The sequence below is a fragment of the Cynara cardunculus genome, assembly GCF_001531365.2.
Source record: "Cynara cardunculus var. scolymus isolate 2C chromosome LG 10, CcrdV1, whole genome shotgun sequence".
NCBI lineage: Eukaryota > Viridiplantae > Streptophyta > Magnoliopsida > Asterales > Asteraceae > Cynara > Cynara cardunculus.
Window position 1 is genome coordinate 21,872,596 of NC_037537.1, and position 21,396 is coordinate 21,893,991.

At 35.3% G+C, this 21,396-nt stretch overlaps 2 protein-coding genes across 3 annotated transcripts; one reads left to right on the plus strand and one right to left on the minus strand.

The window, feature by feature from the left end:
- Positions 1 to 856: 856 nt before the first annotated feature.
- LOC112519889 (aspartate--tRNA ligase 2, cytoplasmic-like) lies at positions 857 to 5,859 on the minus strand. 2 transcript variants are annotated; one of them, XM_025128204.1, is made up of 11 exons: positions 5,599 to 5,686; positions 5,335 to 5,522; positions 5,038 to 5,148; positions 4,740 to 4,853; positions 3,619 to 3,909; positions 3,420 to 3,530; positions 3,263 to 3,316; positions 2,775 to 2,854; positions 2,562 to 2,677; positions 1,801 to 1,915; positions 857 to 1,232 (listed from the first exon to the last, which is right to left on the minus strand). In XM_025128204.1, the coding sequence occupies exons 2-11, from the start codon at positions 5,512 to 5,514 to the stop codon at positions 1,106 to 1,108; spliced, it is 1,299 nt and encodes a 432-aa protein (XP_024983972.1). In that variant the 5' UTR covers positions 5,515 to 5,522; positions 5,599 to 5,686; the 3' UTR covers positions 857 to 1,105. The 2 variants fall into 2 exon arrangements, with proteins under 2 accessions (XP_024983972.1, XP_024983970.1); XM_025128202.1 differs by having other exon boundaries at positions 5,335 to 5,859.
- A 3,870-nt stretch (positions 5,860 to 9,729) lies between these two features.
- On the plus strand, positions 9,730 to 17,669 carry LOC112518911. The gene is made up of 9 exons (XM_025126703.1): positions 9,730 to 9,864; positions 11,021 to 11,934; positions 12,820 to 13,354; positions 13,466 to 13,549; positions 14,153 to 14,341; positions 15,196 to 15,281; positions 15,982 to 16,081; positions 16,527 to 16,622; positions 17,033 to 17,669. Exons 2-9 carry the CDS (start codon positions 11,033 to 11,035, stop codon positions 17,093 to 17,095), a joined length of 2,055 nt encoding a protein of 684 aa, XP_024982471.1. The 5' UTR covers positions 9,730 to 9,864; positions 11,021 to 11,032; the 3' UTR covers positions 17,096 to 17,669.
- The last annotated feature ends 3,727 nt before the right edge of the window (positions 17,670 to 21,396 follow it).

Genomic DNA, 21,396 nt, shown 5'->3' on the forward strand with positions numbered 1-21,396 from the left:
ATTTCTACTGTATAAAGGTATTAAAATTTAAAAATATATTATACTGAATTATAGAAGAAACAATCACCTCTACAGTTAAACAAGTGTATCAAAGATGGAATTTTGGATAAACATTGAACAAGTCGAAAAACAATTTGGAATTTTGGGTTTTGATTTTTGATGGATTTCAGAACTTCGTGGATCTAAGGAACGTGAACAATTGAGAAGTGAAATCTAAAAACTTAATGTCTTTTACATGAACTTCTTTTTTAAAGGGGTGATAAAAGTTAAGCATGTAAACTGATATAATTAATACATGTGTATTTTGAATGTCGGTTTGGTCCAAACCGCTCAAAAACACGTTCAGAGTGCATACCGGACTGTACCGAGCAGTTTAAATATTTTCCAAAACACATTCAAAGTGCATATCCAACCAGTTTGAACGGTTCAACGGATTTTTTTGACACCCCTATAGCCGAAAAGCAGGCTGAGAAAGTCGTCAAGTCATTGAGGCTACAAGACCAGCTAATCTTCCTGAATCTATATGTCCGTACCTGGGCCGTTTACCCAGTAAGTGTTTACCGATAAAAGCCAATACTTTCATTTAACTTAATGAGATTTTAGTCAATTAAAACATCATCGTATGGAACATTTTGATCCGTTACGCGCTTACCAGATAAGACTCGGTCTCTGCCATCAGTCTTATCAAATAAGACTTTTAATCATTGTCATGTTCATTCGATAAGATAAAATGACCTGGTGAAAAGTTACCAATTAAGCTTTTGGTAAATGAACACTCACTATACTATGCTTTTGGTACCTCAGGTATCTTAAACAATATCAAGCTTCAATCCAATTGGATAAAAATTCTAAATTATCATTCTACCAACCATCTAATATTTTCATAACTCCAAGATATGTCTTAATGGACATTTACAACCAAATAACAACAGGTTCTTCCATCATTAGAAACAGAGTTTAAACGTACATGAGAACCAAAAAAAGGTTGCCTTTATCCCCCAGCATCTTTTGAAGCAAGAAATTGTACGGTTGCGGTCGAAAAAATACAATTGTTTTAGCTAAAATAACCGAAAATTCGAGAACCCACATTGCTACGAAACAAGTATCACGGTTCTAGCCTTCGTGGGTCACGAGGGAAAAGCGACGTTTTGCGAATGTTGTCAAGACCACAGAAAAGCATAACAACACGTTCCAATCCGACTCCAAACCCACCATGTGGTGGCGCACCATACCTTCCACAAAAAAAAAGGGTATCATAAGTTCATAACCAGTGTATGGTCCTCAAAAATGGGGCATTCAAAGCCATTCAATATGCATTTTCGCATTGCAATCAATTGGATCGTGTTCAATATATCATGTTTTTCTTGAACTCTTAAGTAGATTTATTCTTGTTTGAATCCTAAAGGAACTTGTTTAACCATAGAAGTAGAAGGGTCATTTTCAGGATTTCTTGTTTTAACGGAAAATACAAGTAAACATATTCATGTACGAAACCAAACAGGACTTGTTTCGACCACCAAAGATGTTGCTAATAATGAATAGAATCCAGGTGCGTTTGGTAGACAGACGGGACTTGACAGGATTGGACTAAACTGACGATAGTGAGATATAGGCGGGTGAACGAATGGTGAAAGGTTTTAGGGTCTTAATTTTTCATGGGTAGTTTAGTAATTTACCAGTTTTGTTTAATCTTCCTTATTTTTGTTGCACCTATATTTTAGTAATTTTTCATGAGTAGTTTGGTAATTTGCAAGCAGATGTAGTGATTGAGGTTCGAAAGTAACAACAAAGAAAATGTACCTGAAGGAATCAATATATGACGCTATTGTTTTGACATCAATCCCGAGCGCTGTTGCACGTGACTCCAGAAGTTCAGGTACGTGCACACGCTGCGCTCCGGAAATTATCTCCTCTCCTGAACAGAATGTGACATATAATTTCAGATATAAATATACATGTTCACTCTTACAACCTCGACAGTGTTGTACATAACACAACAGGGCCGTTCCAATCTTTTTGGAGGCCCTGCTACACCTCTACCAAGACATAGATCAAGTGGACGGATAATAAATAATACAAATACAAAAAAAAAATCATACCATGTATTATATTAAGGGCCTGTTTGTTAGCAGCTTAATGAGCTTAATGAAATTCGCAACTTATTCGGTCAGCTATAAATGACTATTTGGTAATGGATTAATGATATAGAAAGTAGCTTCTTCAGTAAGTAAATGGGAGGAAGGTTTGCCGGGTAAGAGTCATCACCCTCACCAACTGGGTAAGAAAAATGACTTATAATGACATGAAATTCACTCAAGTAGAATCATTTTTCTAAAGCTGGAATCAGGAATCGCCAAATAGGGTAAAAAAGTAACAGCCTAAAATATTATAATTTGGCTAAAACATGTATAATTTGGCTAAAGGTTAAAATATATATAACTGGGTAAAAGCTAAAACTTATATAATTGGGCCACATTGGAACACCATCAGGCACCAAGAATACAAAACCATGTGCCAAAGTTTTACATAAATTTCTAAAAGCTATTCGCAAGGTGGCTCACCTCTAATGAAAACATCAAACGAGTTGCTATAAGCCTCGTTGTCTGGACATGGCATTGTATAAAAAGGTCGAACTGCCAAAGGGTAGCGGTGTAGTATATAGAATTCAGTTCCATACCTACAATACATATATATAACAAAACACCATCATATGAGTAAGAGAATGTCTTCAAATATTAAATAGGGGATAGAATAAAAGAAAAACTAATACATACTTCTCCAATACAAGTTTTCCCAATGTTCTTTCCGATTCCGTGTTAAGGTCACCAAGTGGATCTACTTCAACACCAGCTTCCTATTGGATCATGTTCCGAAATGCAAGAACCATTTTAATTCGCAGATGTAAATATTTTTTTGGGTAAATATCACTTGGCAGATTAGTTGAGGGTGTTAGGGCCGTTTACCAAACTCTTATTCGGTAAGCGCTTACAAACAATAGTCACCACTTTCATTTACCTTACGGGGCAACATTCCCAATCATCAAAATGGATTAATGGTAAGCGTTTATAACCTGGAAAGTGTTTGCCGGGTAAGAGTCATCACCCTCACCTACTGGGTAAGACTCTTGATCCTTGTCTTCCCTCTTACCGGGTAAGATACTCAGCCCTTGTTATGTTCACCCGATAAAGTAATTGAACCGGTAAGCGCGCTTACCAAGATTAGTGTTTAGTAAACAGCCCCTTAGTGTTATATTCTTACTAACCTTTAGCATTTGAATACCTTCTTCAAACGTAAGCCGCAAGGTATTCCGCAAGTACTGCACATTTAATGACATCAACACTGAATCATTAAGATCTGTGATGAAAAAGATTACTCCAAATCTGTTATTACTCAAACGGAAGAAGAAGAGTTTAAGTTACTTTCAAAGGCTTGAAGGGATACTGCTTCCCAATAGCCTCTAACTCTTTCTGGCATCTTTGATTCAAATTGTCAAACATTTCAACAAAAAGGCGGTCCACGACATCCATCACCTATTCGAATGAATCCACTCATCAGAATTTTCAAAATCTTGAGTCTGCATATACAGTACAGTGCCTTCTCAATCGAAGTTGTGCATACCTCAGAATAATGCTCCTTAATCTCCATTTCCACATCAAGACCTGTGAATTCACACAAATGCCTGTGGGTATAGGAGTCTTCAGCTCTAAAGACAGGACCCACCACAAAAACGCGTCCAAAATCACCACAAATTGCCATCTGCTTGTGAAGCTGAGGCGACTGTGCAAGGCATGCTGGTTGTTTTTTGTATTCCAGCTTAAAAACAGCAGCACCACCTTCACTAGTGCCTGCAGTTAACTTTGGAGTCTGGATCTCGACAAAATCTTCATTCAGCAGAAACTGCCTAAATAACTGCAGAAAATCATATCAAGTTTTGTTTAGTTCAGACCACCATAGTGCTTACATTATTTTGAGTAAGCTATAAACAGCCTAAGGGACCGTTTGTTAGCAGCTTAATGAGCTTAATGGGACTCACAGCTACTCGGTCAGCTATACATGACTGTTTGATGGTGGCTTAATGATATAGAAAATGGCTTATTCAGTAAGCTTTTAGGAAGGAGCTTTAAGCAAAAAGACAAGTTTTTCCAAACCTACCCCTCGCAATTAAAAAACACTAAAATCCTCCCAAACAAAACCCTTCCCAATCTATACAAACAGATTAATACACACATACAGCTTTATTCATGCAGGAGTTAATGGAAAATAAACCACACAGCCCTAAATGTTGTTACTAGTTAGTACAGTAACATTTCAGCCAACTTCAAATTGGAGTACACCATGGAGTAAACAATGTCTATTACCTTAGGGGAGGGGATCTACTAGGGGTGCATTTGGTACGCACGCGGTACTCGAAGACAGGACTGGACGGGCAACGGAGAGATTGGCGGGTGAAAGAATTGTGCAAGGTTTTAGGGTTTTAGTTTGACATGTGTAGATGACTAATTTACTGATCTTTTCTCATCTCCCCAATTTTTATTCCACCTATTCTAGTGGGACAAAAAAATACATCTTATCCCACTTGATCCTGTCCTTTCCCGCTCTTAATGTTGCACAAAATGTGGTCACATGAGATGGATCCTGTCCCGTCCTGTATGACGTACCAAATGCACCGCTAAAACGCATAAGAAAGTAAAACTTAAAACATGACACACACACATGTATAAGTAATCAGGATATCGTACATTTGAAACTTGGCACTCAAGACGATAAATCCCTTGATTTGCAGGCGTACGCAAGTCCAAAATCCTGTAGTTCAAACGGGTATCCTGATTAACACGAACAAGTTGTTCTCCGGCCTGCATAATTGTAATAACCATTTTAAAATACAATGAAAGAAGAAGACGATCAGTGGCAGTTGCTTCAGTACTAAGCAATGCATCAATTTGATCTCAAACAAATAGAGTTGCCAACAGGTATTAATACAAAATCTACCAAATGTTCAAATTTTTGCAGATTTAGTTTGAGTTCCTCATAATATACCTCCAAAGCCTTCTCGATTTCAACCTCACTTCTAGCAGCATCCTCGACATTTATGGGAAGCACAGGGGCTGCCCTGTTTACGCAATGGATCTTCCTGACCTGGACTTCAACCTACAAATGTTGAATTCAATGTTTCCAACCAATCAGATTAATATCGCAGATTTTGCAATCTAGTTTGCAAAAAATTAAGTACATCAAAAAACCCTGATTCAAAACACCGATCATCATCCTGAGTATCTATTAATCACTGAAAACTATCTGATCTTATCAATTACTAAACTGAAAAACGTAATTCACCTGCTGAGAGGCACCTTTAATGGCTTCAGGTGGAACAGTTACGATTCCTTCGATATCAACAAATGATTCTTTGCTAATAGCCGTCGCATATTTGACCATTTGGGCGCTAACAAGATCGGGAGCCACCGTCAACACACACTGAACAGTATACCCCTTTTCTCGCACCGTCAAAAATGCCATTTTCTTGCCTACAGCACGAATCGCCTGAGCCCGCCCTCGAATTAAAACCGCATGGTCTTTAAGTTCATCTGTCAGAGAACTGACCTTGGTCCACACACGACCGGAAACCACCTTCGATTGAAGATCTTTGATAGGCACATCCCCATAGTTGGCAGCAAGAGGATCAGGGCCGTCGATAGAGACACCAGCGACGCCGGAGGCGGCGGCGGAAGCCGCCGCTGCTTCCTGGCGACGACGGAGTTTTTCAGCCTTGGCAGCTTCCTTCTTCGCCGCCTTTTTGCTGGTCTCTTGCTGTTGCTGCTGCTCTGGTTCCATTGAAAGAGTTTTAGGGTTTCTGATTTTCTGGATTGGTGAAGGTGTTTGGTAAATTTGATTTTGATTTTATATTTCAGAGTAAACTTCAATTTTGGTCCCTTATGTTTAGTGAAATTTATGAAAGTGGGGACTTTTGTTCTCCGGTTTTGCTTTGAAAGTGGGATCCGATCACTAACGATTAAAAATCTCGGTTAATACCGGGTCAAATCATTCAATTATATTTTTCCCTCGTTTTGAACTCTTTTTGTCTTTTTTTTCTCGATTTTAAAATTATTGCATTTAAAACAAATGTCCGATGACAAGTTGATCGGTTAATTACAATAAGAAATGGGAGTTAGCACACGGTTTTGTTAGTATCATTCAATCGAATCCAGTTTAATTGTTTTCTAAGAACCATGATATTATAGGAGACCAATTATGTAATTAATATATATATATATATATATATGGTATATTTCTTTTACAACCTTGTGCATTTGTACAACCTTGTGCATTTGTACAACCTTTGCAACCCAATTAATTGAGATATTTATAGAAATGATTGGAGTTCATTTATTATGATTTGAATATTTATGGAATATGAATAGAGTTTATTAATTATGATTAATATTTTATATTAGGAAACAATTAATTGATTAAAAATTGAATGGTTGAGATGAAGGTTGTATAGGGTGTAGGAATGGCAAAGGGTGTAGAATAACATCCCTCTATATATATATAGGTCTAATCAAATGAGAATTTAATTAGTTTGTGGTAAATGTGAGGTCCAATATGAACCAATCATTTTATTAAATTAATTGTATTACCTTAATTAAGAAAAATGGTGTATTAGTAATTTTATTAATATTTTTTTAAAGGTTATCAATCAAAGAGATTGATATTGTTTCCTTATTAATCAAACAAATTACGGAAGTTTCTTTCTATGAAGTTATAATTAATAAAATAAATATATAATTTCTTACTGTTAAAAGTTATTGAGTATCGCACTAGTAACATAGTGGTATCACAATTGTATTCATCAACCATATATGGTATCATAGTGTATTTTTGTCGTTATACGAAGTGTATCACAATATATTTTTGTTGTTTTATGAATTGTAACACAATATATCAAGTAATATTTTCTTTACCAAGTGTATCACACTGTTTTTTTTCCGTTATTTTATTAAGCGTATCACAGTGTGCATCATGTGTCGATATGGTGTTCGTTGAATAAAGTTGAGAGGAGAGAGGAGAAAACTAGAATAACTTAAATGCCCTTAATTAATTTTTTTAGTTAAAATTACCAAAATTATTAATTTCTTAATTTAACCTTTCATTTGTGGTTGAGATTGGATCTCACAGTTACCACAAACTAATCAGTTTTTCCTTGATGGACCCTTATATATATATATATATATATATATATATATATATATATATATTAGAGTACTTACAACAGTAATAGATTTAACAATCTTGACACCTGCAGCTACAAATGAAGAATAGACATCCTTGTGAACAAAAAATCTCTTAGCCCAGCGTAATTTTGTCCACTTGATTGCAAACCAACCCTAACAGCAACTTGTGCAACCTATATTCAGTTATAAGAAACTATTAAACAAATAATAACACTAAAAATAGACATTAAAAGTCAAAACGACATGTTCAAAAGCACGAGTAAGAGCACAATCAAAGTTCATTATACAAACTGACCTCAAGTTGGACTTATTCATACATGAGGCATGTCTAAATCTTCATGCACAAGAAATAGATAAGAACTAACCTTGATAAGAACCCTAATCTTTATTGAAGTTTAGGGTTTTGATTCTTATATTCGCTTAACACAAAAACAATAGAAGATGAAGGAGGGACCTGCAAAGCAATAAACTAACGTGTAAAGAAACCTAATTCCAAAAAAGAATCATGTGCAGGGATCAACAAATGAACAGATCTGCTATCCATTTGGACTAAGCATGTTTGTTGAACTTGTAGATTTCTGAATAACTTCACCCCTTATATTTATATAATTTGTATCCAATGTATGCCGTCTAAGATTTCAAAAACTCCACGGATGAATTACTTCACTGAAAAAGATCCCTATAAGGTTACTGGTTACACACGAACTAAATAAATGGTTCCATGAGTTATAACACATAAAACTCTGTTATATTCAAAATTTGATGATATAAGCTAATAAGAGTATAGAAAAGTTTGAGAAGTATAATACATGCAACAGTGATATCATACCAGGGACGCCTGTTTTAGGTGAAGATGGAGACAGGGTATGGCAGAAAATGACACGACCCACCATGGATATACTTGAAACAATCCCAGCCACATAAAACAACTTAACTAAACCAAGAACCCAAGGCATCAATAGAAACCCTGCGAAGAATGTTATTGATACATACAACATCAAAGCCAAAGATATCCCCTATAACAAAGACGTGAAACCCGCTGGTGATATCTGCGATAGTGGAGCCAGTCGTGGCTGCCTTCGCGATGTAGACACCTCACCAGAGAATTAAATCGGCGCAGGAGGATGCCGGAGTAAGTTGATAATCATAGCAGGCAACTCGTACAAAACCATAGATTGTTGGTCTTGATTCGGCAAGGACGCTAGGGGGAGGAGGGAAACGATGGTTTCAAGAATGTGAATCGCCTCTTTGAGAGGGAAGCATTGATGGAATCGACGTCTTTGGGAGAAAGAATGAGCCAGATCGTTTCCTTGGGAGAAGGAATCGACATTTTGGGAGCCGAAATCAATTTATTGAGAGCATACATTGGCCTATGGAGCATAGATCATGCGTAAATTTGTAATACTCTTTACATTAGGATTTGTTTTTAAAACCTTAAGACTTTGTGCATTAAAAGGTAGTACCTTATGCATTTAAGATTGTTTTTTAGACTTTTATAAAATATGGTTTATAAGATAGTATAGACTAGAAGGGTACTCGCGTAATGTTGCGAAATACATATTTAATTCATTTTTTTCTTTTATTTTTTTTTGTCTCTGTTGATATATACAATTTATGTGATTTTGGTAAAAATAATTTTTTTACTTTTGAATAAAAATAAATTTGAAAAAATATATCGATTTTAATATCAAATTAACTAATTAAAAGTTTTTATTTATAATACAATTTCTTTAATCCAAAATCTTATTATAATTTAATTTAGGTCTAGTAGCGAAGTAATTTATTTGATTATGTTTATATGCAGTTAATTATCCAAATTCAAAAATGGAGTTTTAATAAATTGTACTTACGTACAGTTTACTTGTAATATTAAATTTAAGTAACACGCATTAATAAACATTCTTCATGTATAAAAATGGTTTTTAAGAATTTTTATCAAATACTTTATAATATTTAAAATTCATATTTTTTGTGTAATTTTTTAATTCATTTTTTTACTATAATTAATTTAGGTTCAATAACAAAGTAATTTATATTTGATTTAATAATATATTTTTCTTATAAAGATAATAATTAATTATTTTGTTAAAACTCGATAATTATTCTAATTATATTTTTTATATTTTAAAATGAGATGTTTATACACTATTTGATTATGTTTATCCGAAGTTAGTTACACGAATTCAAACATGGAACTTTAATAAGTTGTACTTATATATAATTTACTTGTAATCTTGAATTTTAAATAATAAATAATATACATCAATATACAATATTTCATGTATAAAAAATAATTTTTAATTTTTTTTTTTCAAATGCTTTGTAATATACATGGATAAGAGACTCTAAAAAAATAATCTAAATTATAAAATGTCTGTCAGACAGTTTAAGCGGTAAAAATAAAAAACAAACAAAGGTCTCGGAGTTTTAATAAGATCAGAACAATTCTGATGGGCTGTAGCGGTTGTGCGAGGCCCAACAATTCGCAATCTCTGTGCATACCAGACAGAATGGCCAGAAATTGTATATGGAAACTTGTAGCGTCTGTATCATCGTCTTCCATAAGCCAAGAACCCTATATTCCTAAATCCTTTCTACCAGGTGACTTTGAAATCGAGGTAGTAACTCCAACCAGGTATAATCCTGAACCCCGATTTCTTTAAATTTTGCTAGAATATGAGAATCAAGCATGAATTTCATACCTTGTGAAATTCATGTTTGTGTATGTTTTATGGGATAAATCTGCAGATGTTGTACAATGACTTGGAGCATGACCTGACAGGCATTTGATTTGTATATACTATGCTTAATATGATTTTCAATTTTTCGGAGATAATTCAAAAAAATTGCCGTATTCCGTCTAATATTAGGTTTGAAACTTAAATGGTATCAAAATGGTTTCCAATTTGTTGAATTTAAAATTTTATACTGTTGAAGTTCATAGGAACAGCCACACGTCTGATTTTTCCTCTCATTAGCTGTCAATTAGTTGCATCCAGTGTTCATGAAAAGACGTTCTTGGATGGCAATTTTCAAATCTCTCTTGAGGTTACTCATTTTCAATGTGGAGTCATCAATGGCTACTTTGTTTACCTCAATTTTGATTTAACAGTGTTCTTTCTTTTTGAATGTCATATTTTATTATTGGCGCTCTTGTGAGTTTATGTATTGATTTGGAAGGTCATTGGAATGCACTGTATAAGGTAAATGTTGAGTTTTGGTTTGTCCCACAATGACCAAATCCTATACTAATGTTTGCCTTACATTGCCAAACCAATATCTCCTATCAAGTTGTTAGACTCACAAGTTGGCACATATTAAATCTCAAGATGGGCCTTACATAGAGATGCCCCATGTTGCGGGGCGTCTTGCAATAGTTCAAATTTTCTGCACAATTTATTGATTTTACTTGATTCTAAGAGTTGTTGATTATAGTTTATAAAAACAAACAGTGTAATTGATTTGGACTTCAACACCACTTCTTATCAATCAGAAGTGAAATAAGACTTCAGACATTAGCATCTCTTAGAAAACAAACGATACTTAAATCTTTGGAAGTTTGCTATAATTTTTCATTTGGTACGTAAATGGAAATTTGCCTTTGGATGGGTGCCCGTGTATCAATTTGGGGATTGCATGACTTTTAACTTCTGTCCTCTAATTGGCTTGATGATTGTTGTTAAAGTCTGCTGTGTATGATCTAAAAGTTGGGATTGGTCATTGAGTGTGCTTGTTAGTAATAGTAATGTACGGCTTTTTAGATATTCATGCCTATGCTTTTTGTGATGCAGACCCGGGATTTTATGGATGTCAATCAGGTTTTTGAGGTTCCCGACACGCCTGATAGATCAGTAGCAGCAGCACATAATGGTCACCACAACAATATTGAAAGGCAAAGTGATGCTTCCATCAATAACTGTATAGTGAGTAATGATTACATTAACAGAAGGATGAGAAATGAGCCGAGGGAAAAAGGAAAATCAGTTGCAGTTAACAGAAATCGGAGATTGTTTATTGGTCCTGACAGTTGCAGCAACTCCCCGGTTTCTAGATCAGGGGGTTCATGCTCTTTTAAGAACGCTAGGCCTACTATAGATGCTACCAGGCATGACAAAGGAAAGGGTTTATGTAATTCTGATGCCCAAAACTCTGCTTTCAAAAGAAGTGGTAATTTTGCTGTTGCGGCTGAGGAAAACCGGCATGGAGATTATGGAGTTAGCAGAGTAAATGCCTCTAGAAAAGGTGTATTACTGCTCAATGGGGTTTCTGCTGTTAATTCTTTGGATACATCGAGCAAATCATGTAAACTAAATAATACTCTCGAGACTGGTCCAAGCTCCGACTGTGGAAAGGGTGTCGACCTTTTAGCTGCAGCTCATCGTAAAGCTGAAAGTAATGCATCTGCAAGTATGCAACCGTGCACATCATCTAAAGTCCCTCGGCAGAAAATGTTGGTGCGAAATGGATGTATATCTCCCCAAAACATAGCGAAATCTAAACACGTTGCTGAGAAGCATGAAACTGGTAGTGTGGTAAAAGCACGTAATGGTTCTATTACACTGGCATCTGATGGTCAATCAAGTACGGTTGATATTAAGGATCTGATAGCTGACGCTAAAGATGCACACAGATGCAAGGGAAAAAGAGTATCTTGTCATCTTTCATCTAAAGAGCCTGCTGCAGGGGGCAGCCATTTGTCTCATAGGTACCATGGTGCAATCTTTTGTTTGACTGAGGGGCGAGTTTGGTTGTTTTTTCATCAAGTTCTACATGGATAAAGTTGTCTGTGGGGATTAATCTGTCGTATAGGTTGAGAAGGTTTTTGGTTGAGAGGGGTTTTTCGTAGATGGTAGGAGCATGTTTTTTAATTGGGAGGGGCAGGTTTGGAAAAAACTAGGCTTTCTGGATAAAGCTTCCCCCTAGAAGCTTATAGAATAAGCCACTTTTCTATGTCATTAAGCTACTACCAAACATTCATGTATAGTTGACTGAATAAGCTGTGAGTCCCATTAAGCTTGTTAAGCTGATAACAAACAGGCCATGAGTCTCTTCTGGTGTTGGTATTATCTAAATTATCTCTTAGAATATTTGGATACAGTTTGTCTTATGATCACAATTGGATGTTTAAGAGCTCTCTGTAGTTTTGCAATAAGTTTATAGGACGCTTTTGGGCGTCGTAACAAGTTTTTATAGATATTTTTAAAATAAAGTGTCGTATTAGCTAATTTATTGGATACTTTTTGAAAAAAGTGTCTTATAATAACAAGTGTCCTATAAAAAGATATGTTTATAGAACACTTTAGAAATATCCTATAAAATAGCTAATACGACGTTTTTATTTAAAAAATGTCCTAAAAAACTTATTAAGACACTCAAAAGCATCCTATAAATTTATTACAACACTTTTACATAGGACACTTTATTATTGGTCCTATAAAGCGATCGATTAGGCCAATTAGACATTGTTGGCCTCCTATAAACCCGATATATTGTTGTTTTGTGTCTTGAATGAAGTTATAAGCTTCTTCTGTAGATGTGGTTCCCTTGAATTCGTGATTGGAACTTTATTGGTTGTGTGATATACTTGCAGGAGATCTATTCAAGAACCGGTTGATAGTAGCAGTGGTTTCAGTGTAGGTGCCTCTAGATGCTCTGCTGAATCAGGAAGATGGAGAACCACCCACAACCATAGGAAACAAAGAGAAATTGAACATCAAAAGAACGGAACGTTGCAAAGGGATCATAGGAATGGAAGAGACATCATAAATCTAGATGAATCGGATGTAGTCTCTTCTCGACATGTTTGTGATTTACCTCCATCAATGCCCCCTCAGAAGTCGGGTATTAATGGACAGAGGGAGGGTACTGCCCCCAGAAATTTTGGCAAACGTTCTATGTCATGTGTCGATGCCCCTGCCGGGGAACCTTCGAGTTCAAGACCAAAAAGGAACAAGAGCCTTCATGGTGTCGGCACTTCGAATTCAGTCTCTGAGCCCAATACACGCCATGGTAATGATGAGGGTTCGAGTGTCAGAGCTCTACAGGTTGAGGCAGATGAGATGTTGGCTAGAGAACTGCAAGAACAGTTATACAATGAGCCGACACCTTCAGTTGAAATTGGCGAGGTTCTTTTTTTATAATCTATTATATCCAGAGACCGTTTATGATCATATGATGACCTTCTTCATATGCGTACATCTTATTTATTTACTGCATTATGTATGTTGTAAACACAGATGGATTCTCGTCTTGCATTTGGAATGCCAGTGCAGCAGGATAACAGTTCACGGCATGCTGGAGGTCGTCGTGCTATTCGTCGTGTATGTCATCTTGCCAACTACCAATTATTTGGAATTGCCCAAATAGCCATTCCGGACTTCCCAATTCATTTTATAGCTGCTTTTCTACCCAATTGACCAAAATAGCCAAGATTCCGCAAGTAGCGTTTTAGCAACTTGCAAAATCTACTTTTTTTGAATGTAATATTCATAAAGTAACTTCTCTTTAAATAGAGCTTTAACAACTTTAGCAAGTAGCACCTTAGCAAGTTGCGTAAGTGGCACTTCCATGTGAGCATTTTGCAAGTAGCAATTTAGCAACTTGCGAACTTGCGAACTTGCTACTTTATGAATATTATATACATAAAGGTGGATTTCGCAAGTTGCTAAAGACTTACAAAATCTTGGCTATTTTGGTCTATTATGTAGAAAAGTGGCTATAAAGTGAATTTGGAGCTAGATGGTAATTTCAACGATCATAAGTATTTGTTCTAGAGAAGCTACCATTATTATTATGACTCTTATGTTGATATTTGGTATATACTAAAACCAACTAGTAAGTTATTACAATGCTTCTTTTCCCTAGTTTCGTGTTCCCCATCAGTCTATGCTTATTTTTGAAAAATGTTTTCTATGGTTGTGCAGCGAGGGCCATCGATGATGAATGTGCATGAACCCATCCGGCGCCCTACAATTCGAAGACGACTTCAACGTCAAGTTCGTACCTCCACAAGAATGGATCCAGTTAGGCGTGTCTTTTCACGTTCTCGAACAACATTTTCTTCATCCAACCGAAGAAACTCAATATTTCCTGCAAACATGGATGTGGACATGGTATGGAAAAGAACAATGTGCTTTTTATTTCTTATTTGTTCATTTTCATATTTATACTTTAACTTGTTTCTTGAGATGCAATTTTAGATTCAGTGGTAATTGGCTCAAAAATAAGTTGAATGATACTTTTCAATGAGTGATAATTGAAAGGATAAGTTATTGTGTCATCGTATTTGAGTTCGGAGATAAAATAAATGGAAGGAAATGGCGGAAAGGAGAGTGATATGGAAGCTCTGTTAAAGTTGGCGAGCTATTCAATTAAAAAGAATTACGAATGCAGCCAGAGGCGGACCTAGAAATTTTTTCAAGTGGTGGCACCATTTGACTATAAAAAATTAAGCTGTGGATATTTTTTTACAGAATCGTAATTGATCTGTTGGTTAGTTCCTTGCTTTTTGTATGTGAGGTTCCATGTTCCAGTCTTTTATCCCAAAAAATTTCAGAAACATAATAAAACTGAGATTAAAAGCTAAAAACTAAGAACATGACACAAATGGGATTCAAACCCACACCTCGAAGGGGAGAAAAGGCCATGCAAACCAACTCTACCAAAAGACATTTGTGTTATTGTTGTAGTTTCAAGGAATATATGATTGTCCCCAACAAAATAATATGGTGATTCCTTTCACGACCCTAAAAAATGTTACACTATGATGTAGGAATGAAGCGGTGGCCCGTGCCACCCTATGCACCACAGTAGGTCCGCCCTTGAATGTAACAACTCTATTGCCACTTAGTGTGCTACAAAAGTGATCTGTTGATAAAGAGTTTCTGCTTCATTGTGTGTGTGTCCGCATGCGTATCTGATCATTTTTGGGTCCTTTGAGGACTAATTCCCTATTTGTTCATTGCAGAGAATGCAGATACTCGAAACATTAGAGGCCGTCGGTGATATGCGAATGCCTAATGATTTGTTACACATGGGGCGTGAATTCAACGAGTAAGAAAATTTTATACTATCCTTATAATATTTTATGTTGTTATCTTTATTTTGTTGAAATACTTGCCCTTCTCCAAATAAGCTCCAAGGTTTTCTCTTCTCTTTTTTTTGCCAAGAGGGGAATAAAGGTTGCCTTATAAGGGCCCGGATACCTCCTCTACCATATGTGTTTTAAAACCTTGAGTCGAGGTGTGGACAAAGCTGACAGTATCTGGTACGGTTAGCCTAAGATGTTACAGATGGTATCAGAACTGGGAACCGGACTGTGTTCCAGTGATGATGCTGGGCTCCAGGGGGTGGATTCTAAGATCCGATATCAGTTGGGGAGGGGAACAAAGGTTGCCTTACAAGGGACCAAATACCTCCTCTACCAGACGTGTTTTAAAACCATTAGTCCAGTTGTGGACAAAGCGGAAAACATCTGGTACGGTTAGCAAGGGATGTTACGGAAATGCCCCTTATGTTTTTCCTATTAATTTTTCAGCGTCCTTTTTGGTAATTTTACATTGTTATCTAGTTTTCACCAAACGTAACTAGTTTATCAGCTAACAACTAGTTTGCCAAACATAGCCTAAATTTCTCTTTGTGTTGCAAATGATTGTTTGCCTTCTGCTCTTCTTTCTTATCATACGTGGTAGTTGAGATTTGAGAACGATTATAGCTATTTTCTAGTCTTTATATTTTACCTCTTTGTGATCAGGGACGATTATGAAATGTTGTTGGCTCTTGATGAGGATAATCACAGACATGGAGGCGCAACTCGTGCACAGATTAATAACCTGCCAGAGTCAACAGTTCAGGTAATTTACAGTTATTGCTTGTATGCAATTGTGGGAGGTGCGTGTCTTATTAGACTGTCGATATTAGTCTTTACTACTGTTAGAATATGTGAAACCCCATTAGATTACCCTTTATAAAAAGTCCTCGAGGAGAGAAAGGAGGTTCCAACATATATCAAGGAGAATTGGTCCAAGTCTAGCCAATGTGTGATTCTAATACGCCCCCTCTAACGGAGGCTAGACGGGCATAAATTGTTACAGAGAGCGGAGAGGGGGATAGATGGGTGCCCTGGCTAGACGAGAACAGATTGTCCCGGATTATGGAGTCCCGAGAGTGATAGACATTGGCTTTGATAACATGTTACAATATGTGGAACATCATTAAGTTACTCTCCAAAAGAGCCCTTGAGGAGAAATGCTGCAAGTGTAACTGATGTTGGACTCTAATAACCATTTGTGGTTGCAGGCTGAAAATCTTCAAGAATGTTCAATTTGTCTTGAAACTCCTACTGTTGGTGAAACCATTCGACATCTTCCTTGTCTTCATAGATTTCACAAAGCGGTATGAACTCTTACTTTGCTATTGTTTTACAAATACGAAAACTAAGCATATATGTGGATAACATGATTCAGGGTCTTCAAGATAATTAAGGATTTAGGGTTTCACTTATGTTTACTAGTTGTGTACCCATGTGATGCTACGGGAGTTAAGAGAGTTTATGATAAAACAAGAACGGAAAATTAATGTAACTCCCTCTAAAAAAGAAAATTCCGAATTTATGTTTGAACAAAATAAAAATTACATGGCTTGCTGAGTCGAAGACTTTGTAAACACAAAACCCTCCCGGACCCTACCTCCAAGTGGGATATAGACATAGCGAACTCATTTCTTTTATGTGGCAACACTGCAAGACATAGAAGCATCCCTGTTTTGTAGCTAAACGATCCTTTCTGTTTTTGTTTTTGTCCCAGTGCATCGATGAGTGGCTGAGAAGAAAAACATCGTGTCCTGTATGCAAATTGTCGGTCACTTAATTCACCTGCATTTTTGCAAAAAATGAAGCCAAATACGCAGTCAAAACTCATTTGGGAACCGAAGGTAGATTCAACTTGGTATTTACGAGTTATGGTAGGAGATCGGTTTATATATACAATATAGTAGGTGTTGGTGAAAAGGCCGTTTATAGAATCAAGCCTTTGAACCGTATGTTCAACATGAGCTCAAGATGTTCGATTGAGCTTGGACTCTTGGCCTTCCCGTGCACTGCGAGGGCCAACAAATAAAATATCGCGAAAGATACCGATCAAAGACTGCCGTTGATGATCTTGGTTGGCTCTTTGTTGAGATCGATTCATTCATAACCATGTTTGTGAATGAATCTGCAAGATTTTTGTGATTCCTTGGTTTGAATACTCGTTTTGGTCGAAATCTCAGAGATCAGATGATTAACGGTATACACTCTTCGGTTTTTTGTTTATGCAAATATAAGATTTTGCTACATTCTCTTTTTAGCGATCTTATAGAAATACAACAAACCATTCGGGTACCAAAGGGTCATTAGTTCAACAGTATCTAGATTAACGGTAGCGCCTTCCTTTATGTAAGTTAAGGATTCAATTTTGATCATTAATATTGCTATTTTAACATATAATAAATAAGGTTATATAACTTGATATTTAAAGGAAATTTGTTAAAGTCATCTAGGCATGGCAACGGGGCGGGTTTCGTAATCCCCGACCCCGGCGGGTACGGGGATTATCATCCCGTCCCCGGTCAAATCTCTAGTAATCCCCGGTCAAAACTCGGTAAAACCTCGGTCAAACCGTATAAATAATTTCCTTTAGTTAGATTCTACCGGGGATCCATGGCCCCGGCCCTGGTTTGAGTAACATCCCTCGTCCCCGGTTTGAGTCTACTGGGGATCCCCGGCCCCGGCCCTGGGACCCGTTTTAGCGGGGAATCCCTGTCTCCGTTCGGGTGGTGTGAACCGGGTTCCTCACCGGGTCGAGGAAAATCACCATCCCTAAAGTCATCCATATTTTAACATTTTGTTCTTATTAAAATTTATCACATTTAATCTAAAAGCAACCACAATGTTTAAAATAAAATCTTTTAAATTTTTAATTAAAATAATATTACTTGTAAGATTTATTTTTTGCAACAAATCTTTTTTGGAATGACTTAAGGGGTAGTTTATCAAACACTTATCCGGTAAGCGTTTACCGGTAAAATTAACACTATGTACCGAGTAAGATTTTAGTTTACGAAAATGGCATCGCATGCATCAATTTGCCCGGTAAGTGCTTACCGTGGTAAGTCATAGTCTCACTTACCGGGTAAGACTCTTGATCCTTGTCTTGCTCTTACCTGATAAGATTCGTGGTCTTTACCGTATTCATTCGGTAAGGTAATATGACTTAGTTTGGTAATCGACTTCTAAATTTATATCACAAGCATTTATTATGATAGTTTTTGAAAAAGGTTCAATTTTGGTCCCTAACGTTTGAGATTTTTCGATGGATATCGTTTTTTAAACTTTAAAAGCATGGATTTGATCCCTATGTTTGTCAATTCTCAATGGTTTTGGTACTCTTGTTTAACGGTCGTTATCTTTCTATGCTAAGTTTGATTAAATGAGGGGTATTTTAGTCATTTTTACCCTTTTCATCTATACTATATTATAAAGCATTTGATAAAAACCCCTAAAAACTATTTTTTATGTATGAATTACTTTTATTGATACACATTACTTAAAAGTCAAGATTACAAGTAAATTATGCGTAAGTACAACTTATTAAAGCTTCATATTTGAATTCGTGTAACTAACTGCAGATAAACATAATCAAATAGATGATAAACATCTCATTTTAAATATAAAAAATCTAAAATAAAATTATAAGAAAATTATATTACCAAATATAAATTACTTCGTTATTGAACTTACATTAAATTTTAATAAAAAAATTGAATAAAAAAATTACACACAAATAAAAAATTTAAATAGTTAATTTGATATTAATATATTTTTGTCAAAATTTTATGATATTTTTAAATTTATATTTTATTTCAAAATAAAAACATCATCGCTTTTTCAAAATCATTTAAAACCATATTATAATATCGACTGAGATAAATAATAAAATGAAATATTAAAATCAAGATGTATCTCGCTGCATTGCGCGAGTATCCTTCTAGTTTTATTAAAATAAAAAGACATTGCACTTTTAGTTTTAAATTGTAAAAGAAACGAAAGGCGGTGGTTATTCTTTTTTATTTTCTGGTTCAAAGAACGTACTTTTAAAATTTCACTGTTAAGACTTAAAACAAGTTTATTTAAGGGTCCATAATCTAAACACCGTCTTTATTAGGGAATGTACTCTATAAAAAACACTGATCAAGTTTTACAACTGTCACATTTTTTTTGTAAGGGTGTTCGGGCCAAAGCCCGACTAATCCCCGGCAAATTTGGAGGCTAAACATGGCCTCACTTAAATGTCGCCAATACTCCCCTCCCAGGGCTCGAACTCGGATTCATGACTATGCCATGCCCAAGCCTTTACCACTAGGCTGGAAGGTCTTTGACTACAACTGTCACATTATTGGGTACTAAAACAGACAATCTTCAAACTATAACCTCTTAAATATTTCGTTTGAAATTATGTTCCAATAAATAAGAATTGAATACATTGCCTTTTAGTTTTGTTTTAGGATGATCCGTATGTATGATTTGTAGGTTCGTTCCTAACCTTTTATAGGCTCTGTGCAAGATGTAAGAAATGGACCCTTGATAAGTACGAAAAAAATTCATTGATTCTGTCATTTTTATCATTAGAAATAACGTTGACTTCAAGAAATACTAATAATTCATATAAAACCATTTTAATAAAGTAATTTAAATCGATAGTTATTTTTAAATTAATAGTATTTGTCATTTCATTTTTACATAACATCATCAATCCGTTCAATCATTAAAAAAACATTGTATCATATACCTTTAATATATAGATTGACATCATTTGGGCCGCAATGTTGACTACTCGGAGTAACACTCTATGTAAATTGATATAAATCAGTTGACTTTCTATCTCAGCTCAGGTTAATATTTTTCATTACCGTTTTAAACTTTTAGAAGTAAAAAAAAGGTAATAAGACTCGTATTCTTGTTTTAGAGATAGGAAAATGTTTAAGACTCATACATTCAATATTAGGTAATAAGAAGTAAATAATGTGTGAAAAATGAAGGGTAATTTTGAAACCTTAAATATAGATATAAGTTGGACTGTCTCATATTGTTGATATATATATATATATATATATATATATATATAGAGGAGTGATCATATGAAAACCGCCCTCATTTGTGTAAACCGTGCAAACCACCTTCATCTGTCGATTTCATTGTTTAATCTTATGAAATTTTTTCATGAAATTGTTTAATCTTGTGAAATTGTTTCATATAATACTTTTTTTTGATGAAGTTGTTTCATATATGGTTGTGAAATTGTTTCATATAATACTTAATGAAACTGTTTCATGTATTTCTCTAACATTAATGAAACTGTTTCATGTATTTCTCTAAAATTAAAATAATAAAGATGATAATATCTATGATTAACACTCTCCACAATAAAAATGATTAATCAACCTCTCATAATTACAAAAAAAAGAACAAAATGAAAAATTATGATTGGTTGAATGCGGTTTGCACGGTTTGTACAAATTGAGTGGTTTGCATTTGATCGCTCCCCTATATATATATATATATATATATATATATATATATATATCTTTTCCAAATGTATGATTTTTTTTATTAACCTGGATATTTAACCCGCTATGCGAGCCGACTAATCCTAGGGCGACCACCGCCTGCAAAGCAGATAGCCCGAAGTCAATGCATTTGAACCTCTGTGGCCACAAGAGAATTTTTATTCCTCATTGGATTTGAACCTGGGACCTCCTGGTACTTTTGACCTTTGGAGCCAAGCTCAAACCAATCAGGCACCACCCTTGTAGTTAAATGTATGAATTTTCTTATTGATAACAAGAAATCTACTATATTCTAATGTAAAAATAGAATTCTTATGAATGGAATAATAAAAAAGTCAGTGGGAGATGAACGATGAAGAATATATCAATGTTTTATAAATAAGTAGTTTTAGACTTTCGTAATAGATAAAAAACATGCAGAAGCACTAAGCCTATAAAATGAATGACCAATTAACCTTTTTCATATATTTTTTTTCTCAATGTAAATAGTTAATACATGTTTCGGCCTTTATATAATTCAAAATTCTTTTTGGGTCATATTAGGTACTAAAAAAAATTGTATCTC

Bases quoted from the DNA above. Each gene is read 5' to 3' on its own strand.
- LOC112519889 (XM_025128202.1), bottom strand. From the start codon at position 5,829: ATGGAACCAGAGCAGCAGCAACAGCAAGAGACCAGCAAAAAGGCGGCG. The intron at 5,149-5,334 runs GTGAATTACGTT...CAACATTTGTAG, and splicing joins TTAAAGGTGCCTCTCAGCAG to GTTGAAGTCCAGGTCAGGAA. The intron at 4,854-5,037 runs GTATATTATGAG...ACAATTATGCAG, and splicing joins AAATCGAGAAGGCTTTGGAG to GCCGGAGAACAACTTGTTCG.
- LOC112518911 (XM_025126703.1), top strand. From the start codon at position 11,033: ATGGATGTCAATCAGGTTTTTGAGGTTCCCGACACGCCTGATAGATCA. The intron at 13,550-14,152 runs GTATGTCATCTT...ATGGTTGTGCAG, and splicing joins GTCGTCGTGCTATTCGTCGT to CGAGGGCCATCGATGATGAA. The intron at 16,082-16,526 runs GTAATTTACAGT...TTGTGGTTGCAG, and splicing joins TGCCAGAGTCAACAGTTCAG to GCTGAAAATCTTCAAGAATG.